The following is a 17,171-nucleotide window of genomic DNA, read 5'->3' on the forward strand; positions in this document are numbered from 1 at the left end:
AATGTTCATGCCATCAGGTTGGAGGCTACCCAGAAGGAATATAAGATGTTGTTCCTCCAACCTGAGCGTGGCTTCATCTTGACAGTAGAGGAGGCCGTGGATAGACATATTAGAATGGGAATGGGACGTGGAATTAAAATATATGGCCACTGGGAGATCCTGCTTTCTCTGGCGGACAGAGCGTGGGTGTTCAGCAAAACGGTCTCTCAGTCTGCGTTGGGTCTTGCCAATATATAGAAGGCCGCACTGGGAGCATCAGATGCAGCATATCACCGAGCCAACTCACAGGTGAAGCGTTGCCTCACCTGGAAGGACTGTCCGGGGCCCTGAATGATGGTGAGGGAGGAAATATAAGGGCACTTGTTCCGCTTACAAGTTTGAGTGCCGGGAGGGAGATCTGTAGGAAGGGATGGGGGGGATGATTGGACAAGGGAGTCTCGTAGGGAGCAATCCCTGTGGAAAGTAGGGGGAGGGGAGGGAAAGGTGCTTGGTGGTGGGATCCCGTTGGAGGTGGCGGAAGTTACGGAGAATTATATGTTGGACCCGGAGGCTGGTGGGGTGGTAGGTGAGGACAAGGAGACCCTATCCCTAGTGGGGTGGCGAAAGGATGGGGTGGGAGCAGATGTGTGTGAAATGGGAGAGATGCATTTGAGAGCAGAGTTGATGGTGGAGGAAGAGAAGCCCCTTTCTTTAAAAAAGGAAGATATCTCCTTCGTCCTGGAATGAAAAGCCTCATCCTGAGAGCAGATGCGGCGGAGATGGAGGAATTGCGAGAAGGGGATGGCATTTTTGCAAGAGATAGGGTGGGAAGAGAAATAGTCCAAGTAGCTGTGAGAGTCCGTAGGCTGAAAGTGGACATCAGTAGATAAGCTGTCTCCAGAGATAGAGACAGAAAGATCAAGAAAGGGGAGGGAGGTGTCAGAAATGGACCAGGTAAATTTGAGGGCAGGGTGAAAGTTGGGGGCAAAGTTAATGAAGTCAACGAGCTCAGCATACGTGCAGGAAGCAGCGCCAATGCAGTCGTCGATGTAGCGAAGGAAAAGTGGAGGACAGATGCCAGTATAGGCTTGGCACATGGATTGTTCCACAAAGCCAACAAAAAGGCAGGCATAGCTGGGACCCATACGGGTGCCCATGGCTACACCTTTAGTTTGGAGGAAGTGGGAGAAGCCAAAGGAGAAATTATTAAGGGTAAGGACTAATTCCACTAGATGGAGGAGAGTTGTGGTAGAGGGGAACTGATTAGGTTTGGAATCCAAAAAGAAGCGGAGAGCTTTGAGACCTTCCTGGTGGGGGTGGAGGTATATAGGGACTGGACATCCAAAGTTCATCAGCAAGAAGGTTTTCTACTTCCTCAATGTCCAGGGAGTTATTGGCCACAAAAAGACATTTCTCATGTTGCCTGTCTGTTTCCTGGGAACTCACTCCAATGCTTCACCTTTATGGAGCCAGCACTGCCTGACAACTTCATTGGATGGCACTGACCTGAGGGATAGGTCTCAGAAAAAAAGGGCTGGCCACTATTTTGATGGCTATGTGAAGATTTAAAACTTCATCCTGCTGTGCTATATTGACAGTGGATGTTCAAAATTATGTCTAAGACTACTGAACGTCTCAGTATGTTTACAAATTGGCATGGGAAAGTTAGGGAGATGCACTGAAGGGAAAAGAGATCAAGCCAATGATGTGCACTCTGAGCTGAAAACCTCATAGTCCACCTCAATTTAGTCAAGAGGGTTCATTTGAATCCACTGAACTGGTTAATCAGTCCAAGATGCACAATGGGAGATTTCTGACCAAATCTTAAGGAAGTGTCATATTTCATTTTACTCACATCAATCAAATGTAATCAGTGTATTGCCACCCTGTCCTGCTCAAGGAATCTCTTTGTCTAATGCTATCTCACCTGTCCATACGGTTTTAATACCCTGGAAAAATGGAAAAAAGGCAGCTTTAAATAGTTCTCACTATGCTACAGGACAGACTTGAGGGAAAATAAGAGCTATGAATTTATTTTTGTCCACAGGTAAGCAGATGTATTCAGCTTGCTTGCAGAAACTTCACTTATTCTCATTCTCAATCACTCTTTGTCAATAGATCTATTGTACCATTCGAGATAAGCCAATAAACAGTGTGCCAATATCCTTTGTTTGCCAAACATCTCTAAGTCAGAAATTGCAGAAAACAGTTCGTCATTTACTTAGAGAGGCGTTTTGCTTAGACACTGGATTTGTTCCTGAGATCTGAGCCCATATTGCTGCTGTAATGTCGGAGAGACTATGCAATGAATGCCAGCAGTGAGTGATTCTAATCTGAAATAATTGGTTTTGGCTGGATGGAGTGCATATATCTCTCACTAATCACAATACACACATCCAGAATTTAAGTGCCAGATTGGGTTGATGTGGACACATTCAACCACTGCAACAGCAAGAAGATTAAAGCTTTGAATTACAAACATTGGAGGAGGAAATGGGTTGGCTCTGATGTTGGCTGAATTAGAAGTTTATTGCTGTTCACTGATTTGGCTCATTTAGAAGAATGCTAACTTGGTTCATTTTCCATAAGTTGTGTGTGGCAGGCAGACGGTACCTCACAATGTGTCAGCACTCTTAAAAGAGGAGAAAATTAGAAGGAAAACACAATCTAATTAGTCAGGAATTAGGTGTGCAACTTGGAACCTGAGCTATTGCCTGACTCCCCCTGTGAATCTGGGAAGCAGGCAGATTGGCTGCTCTTGCCTTGCAACAATGTGGATGCATTTTGAGCCTGCACAGAAGCTTTTGAGCTGCAGATCTTAATTATCATTAAAATCATTTCCTTACCAGTTCATTAGTTTAAAGTAAACAAATAAATACCAGAGTGGGAACATTGCCACAGCTTGTGATATCTGACTTCATGGTCCTTTTGCAATTTGTAACTGAACTGTTGCCAAACAGACAGGAGATTGCACTTTCCTTCTCACAGCTTGAAGTAAATGGATTAAAGATGGCAGTACAACACCAGCAGTGAACGTTGAGAGCTACTTGAAAATATAAAATACTGCAGTAGATCCGGATTTCAAATCTGAAGGATATAAATTGAAGAAATTAAATAAATCTGGAATTTAAGGCTGCTTTCACTAATAGTATATAAGTTTGTCCTACGTTATACTAGCTGATGTGTATATTTGTTTGGTGAAAGTGCCTTAGGAAGCTGTGACACATCATTAACTTGGCATCAAGGTATTTACTATGCTTAAATTCAGTTTGGATAGCTAACACCATGAAAGGGACACATTCCCCTAATGCTTCACATCCAGGTGGGTCCAGGTCATGGTCCATTGTGCATTTACAAAATAAAACAATTTACTACCATGAGAGTACCTTACCGTCATGGAAACCCACCTGGTTCAGGTGCCTTTCGGGAAGGAAAACTCTCTTCTTTATCCAGTCTTGCCTGACCCACCAACGTAGCTGAAGGCTAAGTGTTCTCAGCAATGGCCTCAAAGCTTCTCAATCCAGGGATAGCTTAGGGATGGGTAATCAATAATGGCCTTATGGGCGTAGCATACAGTGCAGGATCAAATTGAGTTAATGAGGCTGTGAACTATAACAGATTATTATATGTCAAATTATTATATGTCCAATAATTTTGAGATTGTTGTATGTCCAATACACTATGAGCTACAGTAGACAAGAACAGTATTCTGTGAGGTGCAGTCTATGATAATCATTATAGCATAATCAGCTTAAGACTGTAATCATTGATCTGTTCAGCAATGTACCAATCTATGCTGACCTGCATTGCATTTTTGATATTCGTTGTTCAAAAAACACAGATGATCACACCACAACAAAATAATAAGGAAATTAGGACAGGTCCAAGTGTGGGGGAGTGCCACTAGTTAGATTACTCTTGCATATGGCCAGCAAGACTCTGTAGGTCAACTGGCCTCTTCTGTGCCATAACCATTCTGGGATTCTCTGGATTCAACCTTGGGACCAGAATATGGTGTCCAATTTGAAAGTTAAATTTTGCACAAAAGTAAGAGTCCCAGAATGAAATTTGGAAGATTTTGGAAGGATGAAACACTAGAAAGTCTTTGAGTGGAATTACTGTTGCCCCCCCCTCACCTTCAACCTGCTGCCTAGTATGCCCAGTACTGGCTCAGGAGCCCATTGAAATTAATATTTTGGAATGAATTGGCTAAAATGATTTAGAGAGAGAAACCAACATATAGAGCTTCAGGTCAACATTCTGGTATTTTTTCAAAGGAGATTGCAAGGTGCCACAATAGCATATACTGGAAGTTCAAGTGTCAATGCCACGTTTGCACAGAATGTCACAGAATTCACACAGAAAGAAGACTTTTAGCTTAACAGTTCCAATATGTATGTTCCAGGCAAATAACATCACTTCATAAATAAACCATCTTGAATCTTCCTGGCAATTCCAAAAAGCACAACTAACACTGATAGAAGTTATGAGCTTTTGCTGTAAGTTCGAGACATTACCTCCACATTGAGACCAGACGAGGGAAGTTGCAAGCACAATGAGTGCTACACTTGTCTCTACACCTCCTCCCTCATCACCATTCAGGACCCCAAATAGACCTTCCTGGTAAGGCAGCACTTCGCCTGTGAGTCCTTTGTATCTGGTGCTCCCAGTGTGGCTGCATCTATATCTGTGAGACTCAACACAGATTGGGTGATTGCTTTATCGAGCACTGTCTACTGCTAAAGAAAGGATCTGCCAGTGGCTGCCATTTCAATTCAGCTTCCCATTCCCATTCTGACTTGTGTGTCCATTGTCTCTACCTCCACAATAAGGACAATCCTCATATGAGAAGCAACACCTCATATTCTGCCTCGGTAGCCTCCAACCTGACAGCATAAGCATTGATCCCTCTAGCATCTGGTAATTACTCTCTCCTCCCCACTTCTCTCTTTTTCCATTCTCCATTCTGGTTACCCTTTCACCCCTCGCCTGTCCATCACATTCCTCTGGTTCTCCTCGTCCTTCTCATATTTTTCTGTGGTCCATTGTCCTCTCCTATTAGATTTCTTCTTCCTCAACCTTTTATCTCTTCTACCTAATCTTTCCCAGTTTCTAACTTAATTCTCCCACCCACCCACTTTTCCCTCACCTGGCCTCACCTATCACTTTCCAGCTTGTACTTATTCCCCTCCCACCTTATTATTCCGGCTTCTGCCTCACCCCCCCCAACTTCTTTTCCATCCTGATGATATGTCTCAGCCCAAAACACTGATTATTTATTCCCCTTCTTAGATGCTGCCTGACTTGCTCAGTTCTACCAGTATTTTGTGTATATTACTCTGGATTTCCAGCAACTACAGAATATTTTGTTTTTATAGCTTAATCACCAGGTTTCCATCATTATCTTAAACAGAATTATTGACCCATCTAACATGCTCTTTCCCACAGCATTATTACTTTAATTATCTCTATCAGTCCCTATACACATGAAGTGCTGGAGGAACTCTGCGGGCCAGGCAGCATCAATGGAAAAGAGTAAACAGTCACCATTTCAGGCTGAGACCCTTCATCAGGACCTTAATCTCCTCAGCTCTAATGAAAATAGCCCCAGCTTTTCTTCAAGACTTTCTTAATTTGGGTCTGTACTCGCTGGAATTTAGAAGGAGTGGGGAATCTCATTGAAACCTTTTGAATATTGAAAGGCTAGACAGAGTAGATGTGGAAGGGATGTTTCCTATGGTGAGGGAGTCTAGGACAAGAGGGTACAGCCTCAGGATAGCATCCATTTAAAACAGAGGTGCAGAGAAGTTTCTTTAGCTAGGTGGTGATGAATTGGTGGAATTTATAACCGCAGCCAGCTGTAGAGGCCAGGTCGTGGGTGGGGTGTATTTAAGGCAGAGATTCTTGACTGGACGCAGCATGAAAGGTTACAGTAAGAAGGTCTGGGGAATGGGGTGGGGGGGGGGAGAAGAAAAATATCAGCCATGATTCAATGGTGGAGCATACTCAATGGGCCAAATGGCCTAATTCTGCTCCTTTGACTTATGGTCTATGGCCTTATGGTCTTAATCTTTTTTTATTTCCTCCTACTTCTGGATCATAAACAAAACAATTTGGATATTGGGTTTTATGGTCAAAAGTAGAGGTGGTTTGCATTGAAAAGAGGTATATTGTTGGCTTCTTTAATCAACACATGTGAATCATTAGGATACTCCAAAAGACTGAGTTATCAATCAGTATGTTCAACACAGAAACTGATAGATTTTTCAATATTAAAAAAAACTCATGGAATGCTAAAAAACCTGGGCAGGAAAGTTGAAGCTTAGGATCAATTGTAATCTGTAAAATTGCTAATGTCATGTTTTTGTAACTTTGAAAGATTAAACTAATTTAAAGGGAGGCACAGGAGTCTAACTTCAAGTTTACTTTAAGCAAGGCATGCACGTATCACATGGTAGCATGATGATGTATGCAATTCACGTTTTTATACATACGACCGGTAGTGAAATGAACAAGAATACCTAATCAACATATATAAATAAGTAACTACAGTACCCATAAAAAGTATTAAGCTCCCCTTGAAATTTTCATGTTTTATTGTTTTACAACATTGAATCACAGTGGATTTAATTTGGCTTTTTTGACACAGATCAACAGACAAATAATCTTTCATGTCAAAGTGAAAACAAATCTACACAAAGTGATCTAAATCAATTACAATATAAAACATAAAATAATTGATTGCATAGAGTATTCACCCCCTTTAATATGACACCCCAAACCATCACTGGTGCAGCCAACTGGTTTTAGAAGTCACGGAATTAGTTAAATGGAGATCTGTTTTAGGAGACCTTGTGTAGTCAAGGTGTTTCAATTGACTGTAGTAAAACTACACCTGTATCTGAAAGGTCCAGCTGCTGATGAGTCAGTATACTGACAAAAACTACACAAAAGAACACTCCAAGCAACTCTGCAAAAAGGTTATTGAAAAGCACGTCAGGAAATGGATACAAGAACATTTGCAAGTCACTGAATATCCCTTGGAGTACAGTTAAGTCAATCAGCAAGAAATGGAAAGAATGTGGCACAGCTGTAAATCTGCCTAGAGCGGGCTGTCCTCAAGGACTGAGTGACCGTGCAAGAGGGGGACTATTGAGGGAAGCTATCAACAGACCTGTGACATCTCTGAAGGAGTTACAAACTTCAGTGGCTGACATGGGAGAAACTGCGCATACAACTGTTGCCCGGATGCTTCACCAGTCACAGCTATGTGGGAGAGTGGCAAAGAGAAGGACACTGTTGAAAGAAATTAACATGAAATCTTGGCTAGAGTTTGCCAGAAGGCATATTGGTGTCTCTGAAGTCAGCTGGAAGAAGGTTCTATGGTCTGATGAAACCAAAATTGAGGTTTTTGGCCATCAGACTAAATACTATGTTTGGCATAAGCCAAACACAGCACATCATCAAAATAACATCAGTGAAGTATGGTTGTGGCTGCATCATGCTGTGGGAATGTATTACTGCAGCAGGCCCTGGAAGGTTTGTGAAGGAAAAGGATAAAATGAATGTAGTAAAATACAGGGGAATCCTGGAGGAAAACCTGAAGCAGTCTGCAAGGTAACTGTGACCTGGGAGAAGATTTGTTTTCTAGCAAGACAATGGCCCCAAGCATAAAGCTAAAGCTACACAGGAATGGCTTAAAAACAACAAAGCTAGTGTCCTGGAGTGGCCAAGTCAGAGTCCAGACATCAATCCAATTGAGAATTTGTGACTGGACTTGAAAAAAACTGTTCACTCATGATCCCCATGCAATCTGACAGAGCATGAGCAGTTTTGTAAAGAAGAATGGGGAAAAATTAGTGTCCAGATGTGCAAAGCTGATAGAGACCTACCCACATAGACTCAAGGCTGTAATTGCTGCCAAAGGTGAATCTACTAAATACTGACTTGAAGGGGGTGAACACTTATGCAATCAATTATTTTGTGTTTTATATTTGTAATTAATTCAGATCACTTTGTAGAGATCTGTTTTCATGTTTACACAGAGTCTTTTTTTCTGTTGATCAGTGTCAAAAAGCCAAATCAAATCCGCTCTGATTCAATGCTGTAAAACAATAAAACATGAAAACTTCCGGGGGGTGGGGGTGAATAATTTTTATAGGCACTGTATATATAGCCTTTGTGTGAGCACGTGGCCACGTGGTTAAGGCATTGGACTAGCGACCTGAAGGTCATGAGTTCGAGCCCTAGCTGAGGGAACGTGTTGTGTCCTTGAGCAAGGCACTTAATCACACATTGCTCTGCGACGACACTGGTGCCAAGCTGTATGGGTCCTAATGCCCTTCCCTTGGACAACATCGGTGTCGTGGAGAGGGGAGACTTGCAGCATGGGCAACTGCTGGTCTTCCATACAACCTTGCCCAGGCCTGCGCCCTGGAGAGTGAAGACTTTCCAGGCGCAGATCCATGGTCTCGCAAGACTAACGGGTGCCTTACTTACATATAGTCTTTGGGCCTACTCCAAGTTGCTCCTGGGATTTCGATCTAAGGACTCAATTTGGTTCAGAATGCTGTTATGTTGGTTGCTTCTTTTGTTTGCATGATTTGTTTTTTTTCTCTTTCTCTGTGGGCACTAGGGGTTGGTCTTATGTTTTTTAATTGCTTCATTCAGGCTCCTTGTTTAGTGACTGCTTATAAGCAAACAATCTCAAGGTTGTATCATTTATATATTCTTTGATAATAAATGCACTTTGAAACTTGATTTTTAAAAATCTTTTCCTCTTCCCTGTGCAGTCCATTTATTTTTGTCTGGCTGACATGCTGTTTGTGTGTGATCTACTTTGTTGCACTTCCTGTAAGTTTCAACTTTAAATCTGCAGTTATTTGGTGCATGTGAGTTCCTGTTACAACATTAACACAATTTGTTTGGCCAGGCTGTTTTCCGTTTAGACGCATCAATTTTATATTGGCCCACTTTCATTCCTAACTGCTACTCAATTGTATCTCTGAGTGCGGTTTCCATTGAAATAGTGATTTCAACTGCTCTTTTAAGTGTAAGTTGTGCTTCAGTTAGGAGCCATTTTTGAATGCTTACTTGAAGGATTCCACAAACTAAATGATCTCTCAGTGTATCATTAAGACCATTACTGAATGGACAATGCTCAAACAGTCTCTTCAATTCAGCCACGTATGCTGAAATGGACTCCTCTTCCTTTTCATTTCACTTATGAAACCTAAATCATTCTGCAATCAACAATGGCTTCAGTTGTAAGTGTTTTTGCATTACTTTGACAATATCAGCAAAACTTATTTCTGTTGATTTGGTTGGAGTAGTCAAACTTTGAAGCAATCTGTATGCCTTTAAACCCAATGCACTCAGCAAAGTTGCCACTTGTTTCTCATTGAAGCAAATGAAATAGCCAAAATATTGTTGAATTAGCTCAGTATGCATATTCCAGTTATCTTTTGTGTAATCAAATGTGTAAATTTTTCTAATGTAGGCAGTCATTTCTATTCTTTTTTTAATGTTCATTATCATCCAGTACTCACTTTTTAAGGACCCATGAATCCTTCCATTTTCAATAGTTCAATAGTTCCATTTAATATCAGAGAATGTATTACAACCTGAAATTCTTATTCTCTGCAGACATCCTCAAAGCAGAAAACCCCTAAAGAATAAATGATAGAAAAAATGTAAGAACCTAAAGCCCCCAGCCCCCTCCCACGCACCAGCAGCAAAAGCAACAACCTTCCCCCTCCTCCACACATATTCTAGCATAAAACATCAGCATTCCCACCACCCATCATGCAAGCAACAGCAAAGCCCCCAAAGAGAGACCATAGTCTACAGTACATCAAAAAAGTAACTGTTCTTCCAACATTTCGACATCCCACAGGCTCTCTCTCGCACTAACAAGAGAGAGACAGATATCGTTGCACCCACTGCAAGAGGGGAGAGAAACAGTCACTATTTCGATGTTACAGTCAAACTGTTTGCTTTTTATTTCGAGTTCTTCGACTCAAGAATCAGCAGCAAACTCTCCCTCACCATCGAGAGAGAGAGAGAGTGTGATCGGTCCCGAGTGTAGAACCCTCCGACAGCCACTGTCATTGTATTCAATGTTCTGGCTTCTGCTACACTTCAGTTTGTGACACCAGCGAGAATTTGTGTCCACAGGGCAGTGCATGACTCAAAGTCGCGCAAATTCAGGCTCCACCTGGACATACTGAAATGCGGCTGATCGGTGAGCTCCAAGAGCCACAGTTTTTGAGTGCCACTGTAGATCAAAGATCCTGATAGGACCCCAGTCACCCGGAAAAGGAAAATTATCACATTAGAATAGGAAGAATTTAACTGTTTTGATGATGAGCTGGGAGAAGTCACACTCTGATGCCATCTTTCTGACACTTTAAAAAAAACAGGATTGTGTCTTCCCTTCCGAAAAAATGTGTTGTGCTGCTTTTTTTTAAAACTCAACCCGTCTTTACGCGTGCTGTACTGTTTATAAAATTTGACTGTTCCACACTGTTCTTTTAAATTCAAATGTCTTACTGTGCTTCAACAGGTCAGTAACCTTCTTGGGTTTGTTTTAAAAATACTTCGCTGCCAATGTTATGTTTTGGAACTTCAAAACATTAAACTAATTCAAAAGATGACACGAGTCTGAAATGTGAGTCTAACTTCGAGTTTACACGCGTGTATGTGCGAGGCACTCATGTATCATGTGGCGGCATGATGATGTTTGCAATTCACGTATTTATGCATACAACCCATAATTAATTATTTAAATGAACAAGATTACTCAAACATTACTTAAATATTAAGTACACAACAGTTAACCTGATTCAAGGGGCCATGTACCCTTCCCCTTCTGATTCTTCTGTACACAAATATAAAACAAATAATGTAATGGTGAACTATATAAAAGCTTAATGAGATTTCATTTGGGAGCGCAAAGTGTTTCTCCGGATTTACATGATGGCAGGATTGTTGAGGCAATGAAGGGCTCAGCTCCACCTCATTGGCATATTGCCTGATGCGATAAAATAAAAATAAATGAAGTGAATCTTGAAAGATTTAGATCAATTTTCATTAGACTGAGGAGGTTGAGGTGTGATTTGAAAGGGGTGATTAAAATAATAATATATAAAAACATAAACATAAGAGATTCTGCAAACGCTAGAAATTTTGAGCAACAGGCAACAAGTCAAGCAGTGTCTATGGAGGGAGCCGAGGAAAGACTGTTTTAAAATGAATGGACAATGTTGCTGTGACGTTAGTGGAAACTGGAGATTGAATCTCTACTAGTAGTCACAGTGATCCCCACCCTCTATTATATTCCACTAAGTTTGTGCACTATATAACTGCAGTAACCTATAGTTATTATGACATTCATGAAACTGTAACCAATAATCACTACTGTGCTGTACCATAACTATTGTAGTAGGGCAAATCTTTGGATTATTGGTAGCATCGTTTCTTTCCAGTCTGCAGGTAGATGGTTTGAAAGCTGCTGTATGTTTTCTGGCTTAGCATCCACCCCATAGTACTCACATCTTCACTTCTTTAAATATGTGGGACTTAACTATCCCAGTGGTTGGTATAAGCTGGTTATAGTACAGAAAAGACACTCAACCCGTGGGCCATTAGATTGTTAGTCCTACTACAACCTCTTATACTACTGTACACCCATTCTCCATAGAACTAGAGTGAAGTTTCAACAACTTTTTTCATTATGATCTGCATTACCATGTAGGCCATAATAATTGTGGTCTGCAGGGAGCTATTGTGGGGGAGGAAATGAACCAGGTGTTTATTTTCTTACTAAAACATGATTATTAAGCAATAAACAAAAATCATACCCAGCATTTAATAGCATGAAGTCAATTTAATACAATTCAAAATTAAGAAACAGCTCTATAATCTGTTTTGCCAATCTCTTGTCCCATGATCCTCTCATAACCCTTTTGTCAATCAACTATCCAGCTCTTGGCTCCATCCCTCCCCCTCGGGTCTTCTCCTATCATTTCGGATCTCCCCCTCCCCCTCCCACTTTCTAATCTCTTACTAGCTCTTCTTTCAGTTAGTCCTGATGAAGGGTCTCGGCCCGAAACGTCGACTGTACCTCTTCCTAGTCACCAGCAACTTTTATGTGTGTTGTTTGTCTATAATCTGTTATTTGCAGCCTTCATGCTCATCACATATCCTAAAAATTCGGTGTCAGGTATATTTTTGCCATGCTAAATGGGTGCTCTAACATCAAATCATAAGTCACCCATAAAATTACAAATTAGGGCCAAACTTATTTTAAGAAAATGGTTTAGTTCCAGTTAAAACTCCACCTTGGTCCTTTTGGCTACCTGTGCATGTAGCTACAAGGTGATGCGTACTCTGATCTTTGGGAATGGATCCTATTTTGAGGGAAGATGGAAAGAATGTTCGGGGAAACTAAGTGGTGTAGGGGTGAAATTGCAGGTGTTGGGAGAAATAAGAGCAGGGATTGGTTGGTGAGGGTGTGAGTTAGAAAAAGAAGGGAAATTTCAAAAATGATATGAAGCAGGCCTATCAGACCGGGAAGTAAGTCTCAGAGTGATACCAGGAGCTGCAGAGAGTCTGGAAATGAGGCAGAATTGGGCTGGCAGTGGGAATGGGGGTGCGGGTGATGGAAAGTGCGATCAGGTTGGGGAAGTGATCATAAACCTAATTCTGATCCTGATTCATCCTCCAACCAAATACAATCTGCTGCTTATCCCCAACCTGATCACACTTTCTGTCTATATAGTAGTGGTGGTACTGTAGTCCTTAATGATGGGCACTGCCTTTCTGAGGCATCGCCTTTTGAGGATTTCCTCAGTGGTAGGAAGGCTAGTGTCCATTATGGAGTTGGCTGAGGTTAAAATCTGCTGCTCTTTCCAACACTGTGCAGTGGCCCCTCCATTCCAGATGGTGATGCAACCAATTCGAATGCTCTCCATGGTACATCTGTAGAAGTTTCTCGAGTCTTTCTGGACATACCAAATCTACTCAAACTCCAAACGAAGTTTTGCCACTGGCCTCTTTGTAACTACACCAATATGTCAGAATCAGAATCTGGTTTAATATCACTGACATATAACTCCACCATGGACGGTGCCATGAACTCTGGTGAGCTGCTGCCGTTGGCAATGCCCCAGTTAGGGTGATGGACTAAGAAGAGGAAGAATCGCTGACATATGTCATGAAATTTGTTGTTTTACAGCAGAAGTACATAACAATGCTATAAATTGCAACAAGATAATTTGTATAAATAATTAATGATAATATTAAATATGTAGTACAAAAAGAGAACAAAAGTAGTGAGGTATGTTGGCCCAAGATTTTCTGAGATGTTGACACCCAGGAACTTAAAGCCGCTCTCCCCTTCCATAGCTGAATTATCGATACAGACTGGTGTGTGTTTTCTCAACTTCGCCTTCTGGAAATCCACAATCAGTTCCTTGCTGGTGTTGAGTGCAAGGTTGTTTTTGTGTCACCACCCAACCAGCTGATCGATCTCACTCCTGTACACCATCTCGTTGCCATCTGAGATTCTGCCTTCAACAGTTATGTCATCGCTGTGTTTATAGTTGGTGTTTGAACTGTGCCTAGCCACACGGTTATGGGTGTTGAGAGAGTACAGCTGTGGGCTAAGCACGCATCCTTGAGGTGCACCCATGTTGATTGTCAGTGAGGAGGAGGTGAGGCCCAGGTTCTGAGCTAATTGATTAGTACTGAGGGTATGGTCATCTTGACCACTGAGCTGCCATCAATAAACAGCAGCCTGGTGGATGTACATATTACTGTCGTCCAGGAGGCCCAAGGCCGAGCGGAGAGCCAGTGCAATTGCGTCGGCTGTAGCCCTATTGCATAGGTCTGACTAAAAGGAGCTGCATTATGTTGAAGAAGTCATTGTGAAATGTGGTAGGCAAATGAAACCTGCATTTGGGTGAATCACCAACCTAATTTCCTGATAGGTGGGAATACTGATGAAATGGCCATTGAATGACAGGCAAATTTTACCTTTTCTTCACAATTGATACATAAAATCTAGGTGTAACTATTTTAGAATACTTTCAGATTATGCATTATTATTAATATTTACTTCTTTTGTTTATTAATTGCAGGGCCTTGTCTCCAGTCGACACCGCCTCACAATGTGTCAGTTGGCCATTCAGTCCTCTGATTGGATCAGGTAAATAGACTTGCATTTGCTCTTAGGGCGAACTTGATGTGTAGGTTTTTCTGTGTTTACCTGAAAACACAGGTACATTTTAACTTCCAGTGATAAAATCTTAACCTTTCAATTGTTGGTTACAAATAGCACACTTATTTATGCAGAATATTCAGCTCAAATGTTGCCTAATATACTCATGGAAGATCAGTAGTAAATAAAAGCCAAAATCTCCCTAATTCATCCATAATTTAGGTGAAATCCTAAGCTTTAATGAGTTATTGTCATTTCTTTCCATGACATAGAGTCACTATTTCACTCATCCTGAAATAGTTGGAACACCCATTTCAACTTGGGAAAATAATTGTATGTCAGATAATTGAATGTCTGCTGGTGGTTTAATTGGATTTTACAGACAAGGAGCGTACCTAGACTTCACTTTGGTAATGACGGTACTGTTCAATACTACGATGATGGAAATAAAATCTGCTTTCTTTTAGCCAGTCAAACACAGACCTCTTTTGTGGTGTCATTTCATCATGTTGTTATTTTGCTAGTCAGTGAAGACGAAAATCCCTGTTTTAACTGGAATTACAAAACCAGACAAATATTTTGGCACCCGCATTGCCACATTAGTGGTAGGATGTTTTTCAGAGAAAGTGCTGAAGAGAAACCATTGTGTTGTGAGCAAGTGCTTCAGTCTAAATGAGCTTTCAGCAAGATGTTGACTGCAATGATGCTGATTCTTTCTCTGCCTAGCAACAGATATTTCATTGTATTGATTTGAAAGAGACCTGTTGTCTGGTGCCTGGTACACTTCGCATCTGTGCAGACTGGTGACTTGTGGGTGGGGTTCAGCTGTAGGATCATCATTTTTGCTGAACTTGCTGCAGAGATATTCCTAGTGCAGAAGATGTTATGAAATCATAAATAGCATGCTTATGATCTCATTATGTAAGATACTTGTGGCACCCTTGCTCATTGATGCCTTTTTGTATGCATTTTCATACAGAAACTTGAATGACAGGTTTCAAGGTAACAACCTTACCCTTATTTTGTGCTTCATCCTGCTCACAGGATGTGCCCAAATGCTTTTTAGCCAATGAAGCAGTCACTTATTGTCTCTGTAAACAACAAATTTGCTCCATCAATTGCATGAAATGACTAATAATTCATCCTTATCTGTAGTGATGAATATAGCCACTGTTTAGCAGCACTATAGTAAATTCAGCCTCTTTGCATTAAAATAACACTTTCAACAATGCAGCGTTCCTAGTTTTGTTCTAATTGTGTTTTCTTGGAAAAATCATGTATAATTTATGTTCAGTTTGCGTTTTTGTTGTGAATGCTGCCGATAGGATCCTATATGCCAGAGATGCTGCTGCGAGTAAACTTTTCATTGCACCCGTGCATACAGGCACTTGTGCAGGCGATAATAAACTTGACTTTGACTTGGGATACAAGGAGATCTCCATGCTCCATTTTGAATATGTCACAACAATTGCATGTCCATCAAAGCCGGGCCTTGTCTAGTACCTAGTGCAATAGACAACACTTCAGCTTTGTTATGGAAGAAGCATGGGTTATGAAATCGGTTGCTGGAGGGAAGCTGAAAGCCACACCAACTCAGTGAAGCTATCTTGTTCTGATCAATCAATTAAATCATTAAATGTAGTCACCTTGCACTAAAATAAATTTACAGGGCACAACTTGCTTTGCTCCCTACACGCATTTTATGATGCAGGAGGCTCAGTTGGCGTACATGACCTCATTGCGATGGATTGAGGTGGCTTTTGTTCTGGTGACCTGCTAAATAATTCTTTGGACTCGACAGGTAATGATACTTTAAAATTGGTGGGGTAAGAAGAAGGGTGCGTGGTACCTGGCCTTCATCCATAATGCTGGTAGTGAGCAAGCAGATTCCAGCCATTGGCAAATGAAGTAGGTTCTCCAGCATTGGTTAACCAACCGACTGCCTGGAACTGAAATACAACATCAAAGCAGATGAGGCACTCAGTCAAAGAAAGAAATGGGTGTTTGAGTTAATCTAGTTCCTTAGTGGATATTATGGTCTCACACTTTGCAGCTACTGGCTTTGCCATCTACTGCTCCCTCCACTGTCCCTCTGCTAGTTCTAAACTTTGGCTGAATTTTTGTCCCACAGTCTCTCAATGTAGGATCAGGGATTCACGCCAAAGTCTGGACTGTCCACACCAAAAAGGGATGTATGTTTGCCTTCCTCCCTTCTTTTAACTCCTTACTTCATTCTGAAGGATTTTGACACAGAGAATGAGAATGGCCTTCAAGGCTGTTTTGTACCTTCTGTGTACGTTGGTTCCACATTTCCTTCAATGGAGGCTTCCACAGTTTAACTACGCTTCTAGTCAATCCAACCCCACCCTCCATTCTCTCCTTGTTCCTTTGCTGTCCCATCCAATACAAAGCCCGTCCCTCCTTATTCCCAGAATCCTTAAAATCCCAACTAGTCTAATATCACATTCCCTCCAATCAGTGTGGTTCAATGGATGGTAGTCATATAGTGGGGCACCAGGACTGAATTTTTATCGGGCAGGATCATCCTAGCCAGAGAGGCACATCTAGTCATCGTGCCCCTTAACTGGCAGTTCTGATTAATCAATCAAAGCCCGACATATAAATTTCCATCCACTTTAACTTCTGTTTAAAGATTTTTTATTAAATTTTTAACAGCAAAGTTCAATATATCACAAAATGGAAACTGACTTGGAAGATCTAGAGGGCATGTGATTTAAAGGAATAAAACTGATATTTGTAGATAGGCTTTAGCCTAGGGTTAAATCTGTACAGACAATTTTGAAGAACTCTTTGCATAATGCACATCCCTTTTGACTTTTCTTCTGCTTTTAGTTTAGAATCTAAACTAATTGGATAGCAGATCCCAGAGATTCACGTTAGTCTTTGAACTGAACTGGGCAGCAACTGGAAAACCTGTTGAAAATGTTGTTATTCAACTCATGTTAAATAC

General features: G+C 41.3%; 1 protein-coding gene across 1 annotated transcript in view; it reads left to right on the top strand.

Annotated features, from left to right (window-relative positions):
- The window catches only part of nmnat2 (nicotinamide nucleotide adenylyltransferase 2), a 416,424-nt gene that overhangs the window by 95,156 nt on the left and 304,097 nt on the right, over positions 1 to 17,171 (top strand). Inside the window, exon 3 of the mRNA XM_072274710.1 lies at positions 14,121 to 14,188. Coding sequence (XP_072130811.1) covers positions 14,121 to 14,188 — 68 coding nt within the window. The remainder of the gene's footprint in view (positions 1 to 14,120; positions 14,189 to 17,171) is intronic.

Source organism: Mobula birostris, chromosome 12 (genome assembly GCF_030028105.1).
Source record: "Mobula birostris isolate sMobBir1 chromosome 12, sMobBir1.hap1, whole genome shotgun sequence".
NCBI lineage: Eukaryota > Metazoa > Chordata > Chondrichthyes > Myliobatiformes > Myliobatidae > Mobula > Mobula birostris.